This window comes from Rhamphochromis longiceps, linkage group LG3 (genome assembly GCF_057381845.1).
Source record: "Rhamphochromis longiceps isolate RC_006_pf linkage group LG3, R_longiceps_female_GT1.1, whole genome shotgun sequence".
Classification (NCBI taxonomy): domain Eukaryota; kingdom Metazoa; phylum Chordata; class Actinopteri; order Cichliformes; family Cichlidae; genus Rhamphochromis; species Rhamphochromis longiceps.
Genome location: NC_140559.1, coordinates 60,034,667 through 60,052,436, shown reverse-complemented (window position 1 = coordinate 60,052,436; position 17,770 = coordinate 60,034,667). Strand labels below are relative to the sequence as shown.

General features: G+C 42.7%; 2 protein-coding genes and 1 long non-coding RNA gene across 5 annotated transcripts in view; 2 read left to right on the top strand and 1 right to left on the bottom strand.

The window, feature by feature from the left end:
* The window catches only part of LOC146675501 (protein NLRC3-like), a 507,908-nt gene that overhangs the window by 440,061 nt on the left and 50,077 nt on the right, over positions 1 to 17,770 (bottom strand). The gene's annotated exons all lie outside the window — the stretch shown is intronic.
* LOC146675502 (uncharacterized) overlaps positions 605 to 17,770 on the top strand; it is a 59,282-nt gene continuing 42,116 nt past the window's right edge. Inside the window, exon 1 of the long non-coding RNA XR_014910288.1 lies at positions 605 to 725. This is a non-coding gene — a long non-coding RNA (uncharacterized LOC146675502). The remainder of the gene's footprint in view (positions 726 to 17,770) is intronic.
* LOC146675504 (protein NLRC3-like) overlaps positions 6,577 to 17,770 on the top strand; it is a 29,226-nt gene continuing 18,032 nt past the window's right edge. Inside the window, exons 1-6 of one of the 2 annotated variants that reach the window (XM_085400504.1) lie at positions 6,577 to 6,674; positions 6,759 to 6,857; positions 7,012 to 7,110; positions 7,874 to 7,975; positions 13,205 to 13,446; positions 13,563 to 15,348. In XM_085400504.1, the coding sequence (XP_085256630.1) occupies positions 6,586 to 6,674; positions 6,759 to 6,857; positions 7,012 to 7,110; positions 7,874 to 7,975; positions 13,205 to 13,446; positions 13,563 to 15,348 (2,417 nt within the window). In that variant the 5' untranslated portion in view covers positions 6,577 to 6,585. The remainder of the gene's footprint in view (positions 6,675 to 6,758; positions 6,858 to 7,011; positions 7,111 to 7,873; positions 7,976 to 13,204; positions 13,447 to 13,562; positions 15,349 to 17,770) is intronic. The other variant, XM_085400505.1, reaches the window with a different exon arrangement.

Sequence of the window (17,770 nt, the reverse complement as noted above, 5' to 3'; positions counted from 1 at the left end):
ATTTCAGTATCGATCCGCACACCACTACTGTTTAGTTTTAGCAGCGGCAAGCCTGCGCTGCTAGGGCCTGCAAGGAGGAGAGGTGGGTGGCAGCAAAAAGGAAGTACCTGGATATGAGAAAGTGTTTTTCAAAGAAACCTGTAAGTTACTTAAAGTCAAGCTCACTCATAAAATCTGTCCGTCACAATAACATTACAGGCTATGCTAGGCTTTGGCCCACATCAGTCTAAAATTGTATGTAACCATGAATAACGTGTTTTGGAAACTAACTGCACAACAGGCAGCACTATTAGTTCTCTCAGTCTCTGAGCAGCATTTCTAATTTTGATTGAAACTGTCAGAGAAAACGGCAGCGTCGAGCGAGCCAGGATATTAGTTTACAGAGGCTGTTAAAATTATATGTCTGACGTTAAAATGTTGGTGACACAATAATTTCATCCTAATGGCACTGACATATTCATAGGGTTCATTTTTGAGACAAAATATAACGAGGTAGTCATGATTTTGCAAATAAATAAAAATAAAACCTTGTAGTGCAGTTTGCACAAATTGTTTTAAAAATGCACTCACCCTACAAACATTACTGATGAGTCAAGATCTGCACAAAGTGACAGAAACACTGAAGCAGCTACACATTTTATTCTTATTGTCATGTATGTCCTATTTGTCAGGTGACAGAAGAACCAACACAAAGCTCAGAGAGTAATGGTGACACAAGATCACAGGTGAAAATAAAAAACTTAAAATAACCCGGTTGCACAAATATGCACACCCTTAAACTAATACTTTGTTGCAGCACCTTTGCCTTTTATCACTCTAATCAGTCTTTTTGGGTAGGAACCTATTAGCATGGCACATCTCGATGTGGAAATATTTGCTCACTCTTCTTTGCAAAATTCACATATAAAACTATGAATTGTAATTTTAAATGGTTTAGCAGGTAGAATAGCACATGTAGGCAGGTATACTTCTCCTTTTTTATCAAGAAGCAAAGACAAAAAGGGGAACAAAAGAAACAGGGCAGGGTTCGGTGGTTGAATCATCCGTCCCCACCAATGCCAAAACCAAATCTACGCCTTTGCAGGTGAGTGTTCACATGAATATGTTTCTTCTTATGACATAAAATAATTCCACGCTGTTCGTGTCTGTGGGTGAAATGTGAGGCCGGTCGGCTCCTCTGAGCGCTGGTTTCCTGTAAGTAGAGAGGAAGTGAGTTTAGCTGAGCCTCCGTTTAGTGTGAGAGAGCAGGAGGAGAGTGAGAGCTGTGCTGAGGCAGGGTGAGTGTTAACACCGCTCTGACATTACTGTGTCTCTGTGGCGGGAACAACAGGCTCCGTCAGTGGAGGCAAAAATAATCAGACTTTGGTTTTTCAAAGGAAACAACTTTATGTCGGAAGTTCCCGCACGCTCATTGGATAACGATGTGTCAATCTCGAGCTATTAGCCAATGAGCGTGCGGATTCACAGAAAGACCCGCCTTTATCACGGGGCTTTAAAAACTACAATGGCGACAGAAACTCCGTGGGTGGAGTTCAGGGTGACGTTATGAAACTGTGACGTTTGAGCCACTTCCTGTTCTCAGTCCCAGCGTCCTGATCACCGAGGTTTCTGTTGCTCTGATATCTGATATTGATTATATTGGTAAACAGGCTGTAGCATAAACACAGCTGAAGCAGTTTTTGGATGGTTGGCTTCAAATGATCCGTCTGTTTGAAAAGTAAAAACAATTTAAAAATAGGTGAAGCTGATGCAGGGTGAGTGTTAACACCAGGACTTTAGAGGGAAGAAGAGTCACAGCATGTTGTTGACGCGTTGTTGTTCAATCGGGGGAGGCTCTCCGTTGAGGAGAAAAGCTTGAATTTGTTTGTATACGGATTATCCATTGTTTATTATTGCTCACCACAAACAACTATCTGATTGAATAGTTTTCTTATCAGATAGAGAAATAAAATGCGTCGCAAAATGTAAAAGCAAAATTTCCCCGCCTGGGCTGCCTTGCGCCTGATTGTTCTGTAAATAGTTTGAAATGGTTACATAAAAAGCGTCTGAGCCTTGGCTGCATTTTTAGGTAAATATAACTTTGTTGTCTGCAAAACTTTTGTGTATTTTAAAAAATGTACAATTTCTGTTTGCATTTCAAGTTATGAAAATGATTTGTTTAACATGCTTGTGGTTTTTACAGTCAAAAATATCACTTTCTACTCGTATTTTAAATTTTGTCTGAATTTAGATAAATTCTGCTGATACATTTTGTCAAAATGAGAAAATAACAGATTGGCAAGATAAACAGTTTTTAAATGTGAAATACAGAGGCCACATCAAAAGTAGTCAAAAACGACCAATTACACCCTGGACACCAGCTTTCTGGAGTATTTGAAATAACGGTAATATGAGTGATCCATATGGTCACAAAGAATAGCCACTTGTTTCTGTGCTACCAAAGTTCCCCGGCTTTCATTCAAAATGTGTTTATGGTCAGCACCTACACATTAAACTACTTAAACATTATAAATGTCTTCAAGCTCACACTGAGGCCTGTGGGGCACAATCAGCCACTGAGACAGTTCACACATTTATATGTGTTTGTATATGAATATTTCATACTTTAAGGCTGCCTGTTTATTTAAGGGAGATGAACAAAATACATTGGAATTGTACAAAATAATATCACAGATGACAAATTCAATAGATTTTAAGTAGATGCTTGTGCATTCTTAAAGTCTTATATGTTGAACTGAACTATGTGATCTGTTCAAAGCCTCCCAGTCAGTGCTGTTCTCCATGCCTGTCTGACTGTACATGTTATTAGCACAAACACTTTAAAGGTGATCCTTTAGGACTTCAGCAATAATACAGACAGCAAGGTAGTTAGCAATAAAACAGTTTTGTTGGGAATTAACTTAAAAAACAAACAAATATCTGTCTCCTAATTCTTGTCACACAGGAAAGAAGCATCAATATCTGATGAGCAGACTTATTTCTTTCTTTTTTTCTTTTTTTGTTCACATTTTCACATCTTAATTTTTAAGTGAAATTGGCATTTAGAGTTTATACACTATGTATATAAGGTAGTACAGTACAGTGGAACCCCGACTTACAAAATGAATTCATTCCCGAGGGTCTTTCGTAATTGAGTTGCGCGTTTTAAGTGAGGCGATGCTGAACGATAGGCTATAGGCTAATTGCTAACTAGAACAACAATTCGTCGTTCAAGTGGAACAGCGAAGCGCAAGTGCGGAAACCAAGGGGTTGTCACATGATTCGGAAGGCATTGTGGGCGTTGTAGGCTCAGCCAATCGGAGCCAGCGGATTTCGTTACTCGGGCATTTTGCCATAACACGGGCAGAAATATTGCCATTCAGTGCCTTCGTAACATGAATTTTTCGTGAAATGGGGCATTCGTAAGTCGGGGTTCCACTGTATTTTTGTGTGGTGCGTTTTTCTATTTCTTAGCAAAAGTTGAACAAAGGTATTTAAGTTCACGTAGGATGATTTGTTTTCATTTTCACATGGTCTTACTGAGGTAATGCGAATTGAAACATGCATTCTTCTTTTTTTTTTTTGGCGGGGGGGCTGATGTGCTGGAAAAGCTTGAAAAGGGACCTTGAAAGTGCTTAAAAAGTGCTTGAATTTGACCCTGAAAAAGGCGTATGAACCCTGCTCACGGCAACGCGTGGGACAGACCCGCTCGCCTCGCAAGCAATCGAGCTGTTATTACCACCGACAAAGCGCATGTCCCGGTACACAGCTGCCATAACCTCCGCTGTACACTGACTTCATTTACTGAGGTTTTATTTCCTGATTTTCGTATGTGTCATACGTGTTTCAGTCGCCAATTCTGAATTATAACTAACATTAAAAACATGTTTAAGGAGGAGAGAGAGCAAAAAAATTCGATTAACAGCTGATGTTTGGGTTTTTGTTCAATAATCAGCGTGACCTGATAAACGCATAAAAGAAATAACGTTGGTGTTTCCGTCATGTAGTAACTGTTAGGTTTAACTGTACAAAGGTGGTTCGACACTATGAAACACACACAGACTTCATGATGTTCGCCTCATTTTTTTATTGTGAATATTAATCATGAGGGTAAACGGCCCTGTACACCACGGAGCGAGGTCAGCATGTCCACGATATCTTCAGCTCTCTGAGTTAACCCATCAAACTAATCTAACGCTCATCTACGAATAACTCACGGCTCATATCAATATTATTTTACAGAAAATCATCCTTATTGCTGCCAACTATTCCAGAGACATGAAAATCTACAGCATAAAGAACACAAAAATATATAGCAGTCTAACGCAACACTGTAACAGAGATGAATGCATCAGTTTGTCACAGATCAAAGTGGAATGAATGTGATTGGTTGAACTGGTGTTCGTGATCTGTGTTTTCTGCATTTTCATCAGCGTAAGAGACTCAGCAGCAGATTATGACAGTTATACATTTGATGAATCACCAAATTAATAAACGCAAGAAACGATCAAACCTGTTCCGACAGTTTGAGTTTGTGTTCCCTCAGCTGCAGACTCGCTGGTTTTTAAATGTTTGAGAGCGAAGATGAGATAGAGAATCAGCAGCAAAGAGAACAGAGAAAATTCAAATCAGAGTTTTTCTCTGAATTAAAAGCAAGGAAACAACAATATATTCTACATGGTGAAACTGATGGTTTCTGGTGTTTGGGTCTGTTTTTCTGTATTCATGCAGATAAAGTGTAAACTCAGATGAATTATACCATCAAATGTTAAAGGAAAATATCAGGATGAGTGTCTGTGAGCTGAGAAGGACGTGAAGCGAGCAGTTTATCCCAGAGCTGAAGCTGCTCTGTGTGCAGAGATGAGCTCAGATTCCTGCTGTGATTGATCAACAGTCACAGAAATGTAGACTTGTAGTTATTACTGCAGTATGGTCACAGCAGATACTGATAAACATGTATTATGAGGATGGATGATCAAGTTTCTCACTCCTTTAAATCTCAGTTTTTTCTTCTTCACAGTTTATCTGTTAATTTATTAATGAATAACACTGAAAGAGTTTCTGTTATATTTCCCCTTGAACATCAGCTTATTAGGGCGGCATTAGGAAATAGCCCCCCTCCAAAGAATGAATAAATGAATGATGATAATAATGAAATGATTCAAAAGCAGAGCTCAGAGTGGTAGAATGGTCAAACATGGATCCACGGGTGGTTCAACTGCATTTGGTGACGTGACTAAAGCAAATCTTTCAAATAATCCCACCATCAACGGGATGTTGTCTCCTTTACTACGGTTACTTTACTTGGTCACCGTGTGAATTTCTTTGAAATGAACCAAATTCTTTTATTTGTTGGTTGTTGCATATTTAACCTCTACAGTCAGGAAAGGAGGAGATGAGGCCTCAACAATGTTGGGTTGTAGCTGTGGTTCAGGTTAGAGTGAGTGTCCATGGAATAAATGTAAGTCAGTGAACTGGAAACATGACTGTGTTCAAACTTTGTTTCCTTTTTATAATGAGTCTAATCAAAGATGGACAGAATTATCTCCACTGTGACTTTTCTGTGTCACCATCAGAGCTTCTGCACAGTGTTTCTGGGGCAGATAACATTGCAGCATTATGGAGACATTATGGAGACAAAAAGAAAAGCGTCTGGACTTCTTTAAGTTAAACTTAAAGAAATCCAGACGCTTTTCTTGGACTGTTGGTTTCAGTGTTGAGTCTCATTCACACACTCCCTCAGACTCTTCACACACACTGATTTGCTGACATAAACACACTCCTGTGTGCTTTCTTGGCTTCACACACACACTGAGGACCATCTACAGACTGTGAGCTCCGTCTTCTTTGTCTTTGGAGCCGAACTCTGACAAAGTAAGGAACAAAACTTTCTCCAGCGTGTGAACTTTCCTCCTAGACTCAGTCTGAGCAGTCAGACCACATATTTCTAAAGCAGCACATGAAGGTGTGGCTCACACACACACAGGTGAAGGAAACAGCTGCAGTATTAAAAACTGCTTCACTGTCTACAAATATATGAACTGAATGTTTCTTTCAGGCTGTAAAAACCTTATTTATCCTCCATTGCAGTCCTGCATTCAGAGCATTACTTCTGTTATATTAGTACATGTATTTTATTCTGAGGAACACATGAAACTCTGAGCTGAATTGAATCCATTGAATCAGAGTCCAGGACTCAGACTAAACACACTGAATGTGTCCTGAGCTCGGCCGCTGTTCCACAGTAACTGCTGTCAGAGTCACTGTTACTGAGTTAGCTTAGCTAGCAGAGCAGCTAGCAGTTAGAGTATGAACTCTGTAAGCAGTCAGCTCGGTCCTGGACGTTGTTACTGACATAAAGCTGCTCTCTGCAGCCATGTTTGACCTGCTGCTTTGTAGGACTACAGTAATAGAGGATTTGGAGGCTGAACTGGGCTCTGTGACACTTTTTGTAGTGAACTGATGAAAGCTGCGTCTCAGATGGATGTTAGTCCAACACATCAGACACGACCTCTGCAGCTCTCAGTTGATGTGCACAAGAATGATTTGTGTTTCCTCTGCAGGTGAAGGTAGAAAGTGTGCGTGAGCTGATGTGAATTGAGCAGCATGGATCAGTGTGAGGACAGAGAGGAGGGAGTCCCTCCCTCTAAAAGCACTCTGTGTGGGGAACACGAGAGCCAGACCAAAGCTCAGAGGTGAGATGACCATCTCTAACTGTCCATGACTCTTCTCCATGTCACAGCTCAGCACTCACGTCACTGCTCCATCATTATTCACAGGAACCAGCCTGGACCTCCACCCAGCTCTGTGTCCTCTAAGAGCAAACAGGTGAAGCATTTCTTTCGTAATTTAGGGCAAAAGAAGTCATCTGACAAAAAGTAAGTTCATGTCAGTATTAAAATGTTTGAAATTTTAATCAGCTTTTTACTATTTAACGATTTAAATAATAAACTATTTACATAGTTTATACTTTTTATGTAATGTATTGGACACATTGGATGTGACACATGTTTCATGTTCACTTATTTTTAGCGTCAATCAGAAACCATCCAGCTCTGTGTCCTTAAAGAGTGACTGGTCCAATCATCGAGGAATTAATTTTAAATCCCAGCCAGTGTCTGCTGCAGAGAGGTGAGCTGTTAGTAACAAGAACTCTCTGATTTAAATGATTTTGATGTTTCCTGGTTTCTAAAATGCATCTCTGTAGCAGAGCAGTGTCTCCAAGGACACACAGGCTCAGCTGTAACTGTCAGTTTATCTGGTTTAAGACACATTTGGACTCAATTGGCTGTTTTTAACTATGTATTTTAATCAGAGGTGTAAATCTAGACCTCACACATCTGGATCGTAAACTATGATAGAAACAGCTGCTAGCAGTGGGTAGTTTGACTTTGATACGCTGCTCTAGAAAGCAAACAAAGGTTTGTGCAGCTCCTCTTCAGAAAAGTGTTCAGAGAGCAGCTGCTGTATTAGACAAAGGCTCGTCGTGTGAGCCCAGATGTGTGTAACAGCTGGATGAAGGAGAACCATCACAGTCACGTCTCCATCCCGCCTTTATTAATGAACTTCCTGTTGCTTGCAGATGACAGGAACACAAAGTGTTTGTGCCACGTGATGCTGCAGGATTTGTTAACGTGTCCATGATGGTAACATCTCCTCGTCTAACTGCAAACACATGAGCGCTCCTAACGGCAGCTATCACAGCCACACAGGCAGACTGTGTCTCACTGTTGCATTCAGGGACATTTGTTTTCCTGTAAAAAGCTGAACTCTAATCTAAGAGGACTGTTACTGACAGGAAACAGCTGCATTATCTGCAGTCTGTGTGACCACAGCTGCTTCAATCACTTTATCAGAGAATTGATCATTGAATAAAACATGTTTGTGTCTGCAGAGGTCAGAGGTCACAGTCTGCAGGATCCAGCTGTCCGTCTGTGAGGAGTGACTGGTCCAAACGTTACCCTCCAGAGTTCAGTGCTGCACCTGGACCAACGAGGTCAGAAACCTGTGATGACTCCTTTACATGTTTGTGTTTTCCTGCATAAATATGACCAAAGATTCATTAAAAAGATAAAAATATTAGACTTTGTCCTGTAGCGCTGTGTGGCAGGCAGGATTGGACCCAAACACAACAGGATGAAGTCAAAGAGGCAGCTTTATTTCAGCTGTGAACATGCAAACAGCAGAAATAAGAAAACATAACTGTAGGTTTGCAGTGAATGAAGCCTCAGCTCGACGCTCCACTTTGTCCCTCTTTTCCTTCTCCAAACAGCCACATCAGGAGTCTCTGATGGAGTTTTAAAATATTTAATTACACATGTCCAAAGATGGGTTCAGGATACCTGAATCCACAGTTATTAAAGCTAAAATAGTTCACAGGGTTTGGACTTTGTTAGGTGACGAGAGAACATCAAAGTGTTTTTTATCTTTAAACAGTATTTTTATCACTTCAGTTGCTCTCACAGCCCTGTTTGTTATTTTAGTAAGTAAGTAAGTAAAGTTTATTTATTAAGTGCTTTTCATAGACAGGTAGTCACAAAGTGCTGCACACAGAGATTAAAATAAACAGTACGATAAATAGCAAAATGCACAATATACACAATATAGAGTTTAAATGTAAATGAAAAATATAAAAATGTAAACAGCATTGGTCAACAGAAAGCTTGTTTAAACAGTAAAGTTTTTAACTGTTTTTTAAAGGATTCCACAGAGTCAACCAAACGTAGTTGTAGAGGTAGACTGTTCCACAGCCTTGGTGCCACAGACTGAAAGACTCCGCCCCCTTTCGTCTTCAGACGTGTTCTGGGAGCAACCAACAAACTCTGAGTCTGTGAGCGGAGACAGCGAGCAGCAGTGTATTTAGTGAGAAGCTTGGATAAATAATCTGGGGCCATTTAGTGCTCTGTACGTTAAAACAATCATTTAAAACGAATTCTAAAATCTATTGGGAGCCAATGTAAAGAACATAAAATAGGAGTGATGTGAGCTCGCTGGGTAGAGCGAGTTAGTAGAGTGGGTGCTGCGTTTTGTACAGCTTGGAGGCGAGAAAGAGATGATTTATCCAAGCTGGTAAACAGGGAATTACAATAATCTAAACGCGATGACACAAATGCATGGACAATTTTTTCCAGTTCAGCTAAGGAGACCATATGTCACAGTTTAGAAATATTCCTTAAATGAAAGAAACAGGAACGAGACAGAGACTTTACATGTGAGTCAAGGCCCAAAGAAGAGTCAAATATTATTCCAAGATTTCGAATATTTGGCTTAGCAGAAGAACAGAAAGGGGCAACAACTTGACTGATTTTAGAATATAGATCAGGAGGAGCTATGATCATGGTCTCTGTCTTGTTCTAACAAGGTAATTGTTAGAAAGCCAATCAGAGATTTGAGTTAAAGCCTGGACTAGGGTGGACAGCCTATCCAGCTGATGAGGCTTAACCAGAGCTCTTATGTTTCACTCAGTGCTCCCACCAAACACCTTGGAGGACACATTAGTGTGATTTAGATTTCATTGCTGTAAACACCAGTCACACAAGCTAACCCATGGAGGCAGCAGCAGGCTTTGTGTTTGGTAAAGTCTGCTGGCTTAAACTAAGAGAGTTTAGTTTATTAGCACAAAGAGCTGTCAGCTAAAGCCCCGAATGCACTTTGAATACAGACGAACTGAGAAAAACACTTTAAATACAGCAAACAGTCAAACTGACCACATCTTTTTCTGCTGATCATCCACAGCAGTACGTTTAGCATTCATGCTAGCAGCAGGCTATGACTGTTAGGGTTGCCAACCGTCCCTTAAAAAACGGAATCGTCCCGTAATTAGAAACAAAAGCACACGTCCCGTATTGAGCTAATAAGGGACGCACTTTGTCCCGTAATACAGTGAGAATCAAAAGTAGTCTATAAATGTTAATGGAATTAACGCTTTGTTTGAAAACATAATTCCCAGCCCCTCTCCTGCTTTGTGACCAATGAGCTGACAGCACACTTATGACAATACCGCTCATCTCATTGGTCGAGGAAAGGTCGCTTGCGGAGAAAATACCAGAAGACAACAGATGACCACAACAAGAAGCATGGCCAACAGGGAAACAAACGCCGACACTGCGGTGCAAGTCTCGGACGACAGTACACCTAAAGCTGGGCAGACACTGTGCGATTTTTTCAGTCACGTTATTCAGCTCCTGCTCAAACTGCACGATTGACTCGCAGGGGTTAGAAGTTGGTAGGTCACAATGCAGGTCTCACACTATACCGCCCGATGCTCTGATGCAACCCGAGTGCTCACTCTGTGCCTCCATAACATGAAGGTTATAACAGAAAATCTGTCGCTCTGTCTTTCACTCACACAGACACACCACCACCATCAACTTTGCTAAATTGCTAATGAAAAACATTGATCAGGCAGCTGTGAATGAGCAGCAGTGTAAATCCAACTATTTTCACGGTTGTTGTGGTCGTGATCATTTTGTGATGCCACATCGAAAAGGCTCGGATGAGCTTTCCAAAGTTCTACAAGTTGTGCCTCCATCGCTTGTGTCCAGATCACACGCTGCACAGCCGTGCTGCTCCGTCTTTTTCACCGACGTTTACGTGTTTGCGCGTGAGCAGTGTGAGTGGCTCACGAGCGATTGATGATCGGGAGCTGCTCGAGGTGTTAATCGCTTCTCGTTACCCCACGTATACTACACGATGCACGATGAAGGCCAAAATTGGGCCGATCACCAAATCGGTCGCACGACTCAAAAGTCGTCTCAAAATGGGCCAAAAATCGCACAGTGTAAGCCCAGCATTAGAGCAGCAATGTTTGTTCCCTCAGAGAAAGAAAAAAAGGCTGCAAAAGCACAGGGAGGAATGGGAAAAGGGAAACACCTGGCTGGAAAAGGTCACCATAACACCTATAAAGCGCACTGCACTGTGTGCCGGCGCACTTTTTCCATAGACATGCTTCTAATGGTGGGCACATGAAGAACATGAGGGGTGTGAAAGCTCGGGGAACCCTTAACCAATTTCTTGTCCACCAGGCCACGGCAGAAGCAGATATGGTATGTAAACACTGGTTTGTGTTTTTAAACCTTCTGGTTAAGGTTAATATGGGCATGTGCAGTGAATATCAGCGCTATGTGGTCAGAAGTGTGATAATATAATTTATTTTGTGTAATAAACAACTGCAAGGATAGATGATTACAACAAATAGATGACTAATACATAAAAGTAATACATAGATGAATAATGATGATGAGTTAAGATGCGTAATCATGGGAACAAGAGGGTCTACAAACAGGAGCAGCTGATTACATTAGAAAAGCTGAAATAATACCTCAACTGAAGCCAATTGTACTAAATGCACTATATGTGCACTGTTACAAGAATATTTTTCGTTCTATTGCTTTCTATTAATTTATATAATTTTAAGTTAAGCAGGACAGAGTTCTTTTAAAGAGAGATTTACTTATATTCTCAAAAGTTAAGCATGACAGGCTTCTGTTTAAGAAAGAGACCTGTTTTACTGTGTTAATGTCTTCATTTTGAGCTAAAAATAAATGGCTAAATGATCATTTGTTTCCCATATGGTCATATCACAAAGAATATGCATCTGCTTAAATCAAATTCAAGTCAAATGGTTAAAAAATAATTTCACAAACACAAACAAGAGCTACCACACTGGGAAGGGTGAAGACAACTAGGTTGCCCGGCCCTGGCCACGAGGTGTCCCTTATTTATTTTTCAGGGAGTTGGCAACCCTAATGACTGTCCACTGAGCACCAACACAGGTAGGAGTGAGCAGTGATGAAGCAGGACTGTGGGCAAGTTTGAGCTGCAATCCTATTGGCTTCTCAGTTTCTCCAAAGAAAAGGGGAAAAATTCTTGGTGTTGTGAAGATGTGAGTTGGTCTTGTTGTCGTGGGGCTGGAAGGATGCTGGCAGTGAGAGGCTTTTCATACAGTGTTCAGTAACAGAATGAGAAGAAAGCCACTGCACATGAAACAAGGTGCTCGTAGTGTTTGTTTACTGTGTTTGTGCCACAATGTCAAATCAGTTGTAGATTCACATGCAGACTTGTCCAGTGAAACCAGTGCAAGTACTGCAGTACAGAGCAAAGACTAAGCAAGCCAGGAGAGCTCTCCAACTTTCTGAAAGTATCAGGATATTTGAGTGATAAGAAAAAGTGGATCATGCAACAATGTCGCTCAGCACACAAAACAATCAAAGCAGAATAAATATAATGTTTTAGATCAAACACTTACAGGGACCTGAAGAGAGAGAACCAACAAAATGTCATGGCTAACAGAGGAACTCAAGCACAGACTGAGTTCTGACAAACAAAAAGGTGACAGGTTATTTACCAAAGGGGTGAACCACAGTGCTCTATATATGTACAGTGAGTTGGGGAGGGGGTCCGGGGCTCCAGGGAAAAGAGGGAAGGGAGTCCACTCTCACTCCTCTTCAGTCACTCTTGTCCTGCTCTGCACTCACACAGCCACACACGGGAGTCACAGGTAAGCGTCTGTAACCAGGTCCAGGGAAATATTTACTCAAAGTATACACAAAGTTAACCCAACTGGTGAATTTAGAGAGAGATTTCTTAGCAAAGAACTGAGATCATGAACACAGGAGGGTCAATGTCCCAGCGACAAACTGCTCCATGCCGCAGCGTTAAATGGTTACCGGCAAGCCCAGGTGAGTCAGCAACAGGTGGTGTAATCATCATAGCTGTGTGGACCAAGAGCGAGAGGCCATTACAAGCTCCACCCAGGCAGGCAAAACCATAGCAGGAGAGAGCAAAACATAAAACCTGAAAAGCCATCATGAGCCAGCCAGAGAGACACAGAGTTTATACTAGAAGAGAAACCTGCTCATCTTCATCATGTTTGTTTAAATAGAGAAAATCAGAAGTCTCTGTGTGTCAGACCACGGCTCTACACAGACACTTCTAAGCTGCTTCAGAGTGAACTGACCCAGATAATCTGCACACAGCGGTTGTAAAACAGTGAAAGTCATAACTGTCTCTCTCTGATGGAAAGCTTTTATTGTGAAGTCAGGAAGTCTGCAGGAAGTGTTGAGTTTGTATTCATCGCTCAGTGTTTAATGAGACAGGCAGACAGGAAGAGCAGCTCATTAGTGTTGATGAAATCAAAGGAACTGTGAGGAACTGCAGTTTGGTCACATCTGGATGTTTTTCACTGACAGTAAATGTTTTTAGTGATAAAGAAATGTGTTCACAGAGGGAGGAAGAGGAAGAGGAGTGGTGTTTGTGAGGAGGAGCAGCTGTCCTGCTGTGCTTTGTGTCAGGACGTCCTGAAGGATCCAGTCTCTACCAGCTGTGGACACTGGTTCTGCAGACAGTGCATCTCCTCATACTGGGACCAGTCTGCTCCATCAGGAGACTCCTCCTGTCCCCAGTGTGGAGAAAGATCCAGAAGCAGAGCTGGACTGCAGACAGCCAGTCAGAACAGCTGTGTACAAAGTAAGACTGAACATCTGTCTGCTGATGGACTCATTTCTGAAAACTGGACTTCTTGTGTTGTTCAGACATTGAAGAGTTTTCTTTCTCTTTAGTCTCATTGTTTTTCTTTCTTTCAGCAGATGTTGGTCTGCAGGAGGTTTTAGATGAACATAAGATCAGTCTGAGGAGGAGATGTGAACGTGTGACTGAAGGGAGTGATGAAACAGGAAGTAGAACCCTCCTCAACAGGATCTACACTGAGCTCTACATCACAGAGGGACAGAGTGAAGAGGTTCATACCCAACATGAGGTGAGGCAGCTGGAGACAGCTTCCAAGATGGACGCCCTCCATGACGCTCCAATCAGGTGCCAGGACATCTTTAAAGCCTTACCTGACCAACAGAGACCCATCAGAGTGGTTCTGACCAACGGCGTGGCTGGTGTTGGAAAAACCTCCTCAGTGCAGAAGTTCACTTTGGACTGGGCAGAGGGCTTGGAGAACCAACATGTCAGTGTGGTGGTTCTGCTTTCATTCAGGGAGCTGAACCTGATCAGAGATGAGCAGTACAGTCTTCTGGAGCTGCTCCATGTTTTCCATCCAACATTACAGAAGGTCACAGCAGAGAAGCTGGCTGTCTCTCAGCTTTTGTTCATCTTTGACGGCCTGGATGAAAGCAGACTTTCATTGGATTTCACCAACAGGAAGCTGCTGTCTGATGTCACACAGAAGTCATCAGTCAGCCAGCTGCTGACAAACCTCATCCAGGGGAATCTGCTTCCCTCGGCTCTCGTCTGGATAACTTCCCGACCCGCAGCAGCCAATCAGATCCCTCCTACATGTGTTGACAGGCTAACAGAAGTACGAGGCTTCACAGACGCCCAGAAGGAGGAGTACTTCAGGAGGAGATTCAGTGATGAAGAGTCCAGCAGAATCATCTCCCACATGAAGACATCCAGGAGCCTCCACATCATGTGTAGTATCCCAGTCTTCTGCTGGATCACTGCTACAGTTCTGGAGCACATGTTGACTACAGAGCAGAGAGGAGAGCTGCCCAAGACCCTGACTGACATGTACTCACACTTCCTGCTGGTTCAGACAAAGAGGAAGAAGAACAAGTACCATGAGGAACGTGAGACCAGTCCACAGGAGCTGACGGAGGCTGACAGGGAAGTTCTTCTGAAGCTGGGGAGGCTGGCGTTTGAACATCTGGAGAAAGGAAGCATCATGTTCTACCAAGAAGACCTGGAGCAGTGTGGTCTGGATGTGACAGAGGCCTCGGTGTACTCAGGAGTTTGTACAGAGATCTTCAAAAGAGAGTGTGTGATCTTCCAGAAACCAGTCTACTGCTTTGTTCATCTGAGCATTCAGGAGTTTCTGGCTGCTGTCTACAAGTTCCCCTGTCACACCAACAGGAAGACAAAGGTGCTGAAGAACTTTTTGGGAAAACAATACGAGTTCCCTCTGGATGATTTCCTTAAACGAGCCATGGAGAAATCCCTCCAGAGTAATAATGGCCACCTGGACCTGTTTGTTCGCTTCCTTCATGGCCTCTGTCTGGAGTCCAACCAGAGACTCTTAGTAGGTCTGCTGGGTCAGACAGAGATCAGTCCAGGAACCATCCAGAGAGTCATCAACAACCTGGAGGAGATGAACAGTGATGAAATCTCTCCTGACAGAAGCATCAACATCTTCCACTGTCTGATGGAGATGAACCACCTCTCATTATTTCAGGAGATCCAAGAGTTCCTGAAGTCAGAGAACAGATCAGAGAAGGAACTCTCTGAGATCCAGTGCTCAGCTCTGGCCTTCATGCTGCAGATGTCGGAGGAGGTTCTGGATGAGTTGGACCTGCAGAAGTACAAAACATCAGTGCCGGGACAACAGAGACTGATTTCAGCTGTGAGGAACTGCAGAAAGGCTGGGTGAGTCCAGATGTGACAATTAACATCATTGATCAGTGTAGGTTAGTAGTTTAATGTTGAAAATAAAATCAGATTGTAACCACAAAGTGTTTGTGTCCGTACGCTGCAACCTTCCACACCATTCCTTTATTGTACAGACTCAGCAGCAGCTCCATGGATCCCAAATCCAAGAGTGGAGAACAGATTTGAAGTGTGTCACATCCATGCAGTCACAGCTGTTTCCACCATGTTTCCACTGATATTAATCCTGTTCAATGACACGTTTCATATCAGTCAATATGTTCTTTAGGACGTCCACTGACATGTTTAAGTGTCCTGCTGGAAATCACTCAAATCATCCATGAAATCCATGAAAAATCCTTTTAGTGTTTCTAACTTCACCCTCTGTCCTCTCTCTCTCTCCATCCTCCTCACTGCTTCTTTCACTGATAATCACACAAACATCGTATTCAGCTACAAAATAACACAATAATATCATCTGATGATCATTATTATAAGAGCAGGATCCATATTTGATATCAGAGTAACACACTGCTTGGTTATGTGCAGTCATCATCAGTGACTGTGGGTCAAACAGAAGCTCTCTGATTGGTTGCTGACCTTGGTCACCTGTCCACTCTCACCTGTTTGTGTTTGCTCTCTCTTTTCTGTCTCCATCCTCTCTCTCCTTTCTCTCCCTCTCTGTCTTTGTACGTCACTCAGGTCCAATGGAAACAGTGACATTTACAAACCAATCAAACACAAACTGATCCATGTCAGGTTATAACAATATTCAAAGTGAATACAGGCTGCTGCTGGACACAGACAGGTAACATCATTTTGACTTGCTGTCACCTGGATCTGGACTCATAAACACTGAAGCCCTAAGCAGGAATACAAATCATTTTCTGCCAACTAGCGACACAGCAGCAGATAATGGCCAATCATTTCTGTGTTTAGTTCCCCTGAAATCAGATCTGATATCAGCAGCTCTGAGTTCATTCATCATTATTGTCCAGTGATGAGATTTCTGCTCCATTTGGTAACAGTCAGCAGGTTTTTCCTGCGTGTGGACGTGAACAGTCGTACCTGACAGCAGGTAGCAAACAATTCAATTCAATTCAATTCAATTCAATTCAATTCAATTCAATTCAATTCAATTCAATTTTATTTATATAGCGCCAAATCACAACAAAAGTCGCCTCAAGGCGCTTCATAGATACAGAGAAAAACCCAACAATCATATGACCCCCTATGAGCAAGCACTTTGGCAACAGTGGGAAGGAAAAACTCCCTTTTAACAGGAAGAAACCTCCGGCAGAACCAGGCTCAGGGAGGGGCGGCCATCTGCTGCGACCGGTTGGGGTGAGAGAAGGAAGACAGGATAAAGACATGCTGTGGAAGAGAGACAGAGGTTAATAACAGATATGATTCAATGCAGAGAGGTCTATTAATACATAGTGAGTGAGAAAGGTGACTGGAAAGGAAAAACTCAATGCATCATGGGAATCCCCCGGCAGCCTACATCTATTGCAGCATAACTAAGGGAGGATCCAGGGTCACCTGGTCCAGCCCTAACTATATGCTTTAGCAAAAAGGAAAGTTTTAAGCCTAATCTTAAAAGTAGAGATAGTGTCTGTCTCCCGAATCCAAACTGGAAGCTGGTTCCACAGAAGAGGGGCCTGAAAACTGAAGGCTCTCCCTCCCATTCTACTTTTAAATACTCTAGGAACAACAAGTAGGCCTGCAGAGCGAGAGCGGAGCACTCTAATAGGGTGATATGGTACTACAAGGTCATTAAGATAAGATGGGGCCTGATTATTTAAGACCTTGTATGTGAGGAGCAGGATTTTGAATTCAATTCTGGATTTAACAGGAAGCCAATGAAGGGAAGCCAGAACAGGAGAAATATGCTCTCTCTTTCTAGTCCCTGTCAGGACTCTTGCTGCAGCATTTTGGATTAGCTGAAGGCTTTTCAGTGAGTTTTTTGGACATCCTGATAATAATGAATTACAGTAGTCCTGTCACGGCGGGGCGAGCTACGCAAAGTAGCTCGGCGTGCCTGTGTAGCGTGCTGACTAGACCCAAGCGCGGCTAAGGCTAGCGGTGGGTTTGGAGCAGACACGCAGTTATTCTAGTAACGATCAGTGCACGAAGCGTGGCTTCGGAACTGTCGTTACAGACAGAGAGCGAGCGGAGCCGGGAAGAGAAAAAGGATTGAAGGGAAAAACACTCACGGTTGCTGAATCAGGCGGAGACTGACGTCGGCAGAGTTTCGGAGCTCCTGACACGAAGAGAATGATGTCTGAGCGGCGAACAGGTGGGTGGCGTCTCTCTTTTAACCCCGGCCCCGTGATCAGCTGATCACAGCTGATCACTGGCTGACAGGACCCCCCCTCCGAGGACCGGCACCCGGCGGCGACGGAAATCCGAGATGAGGGAA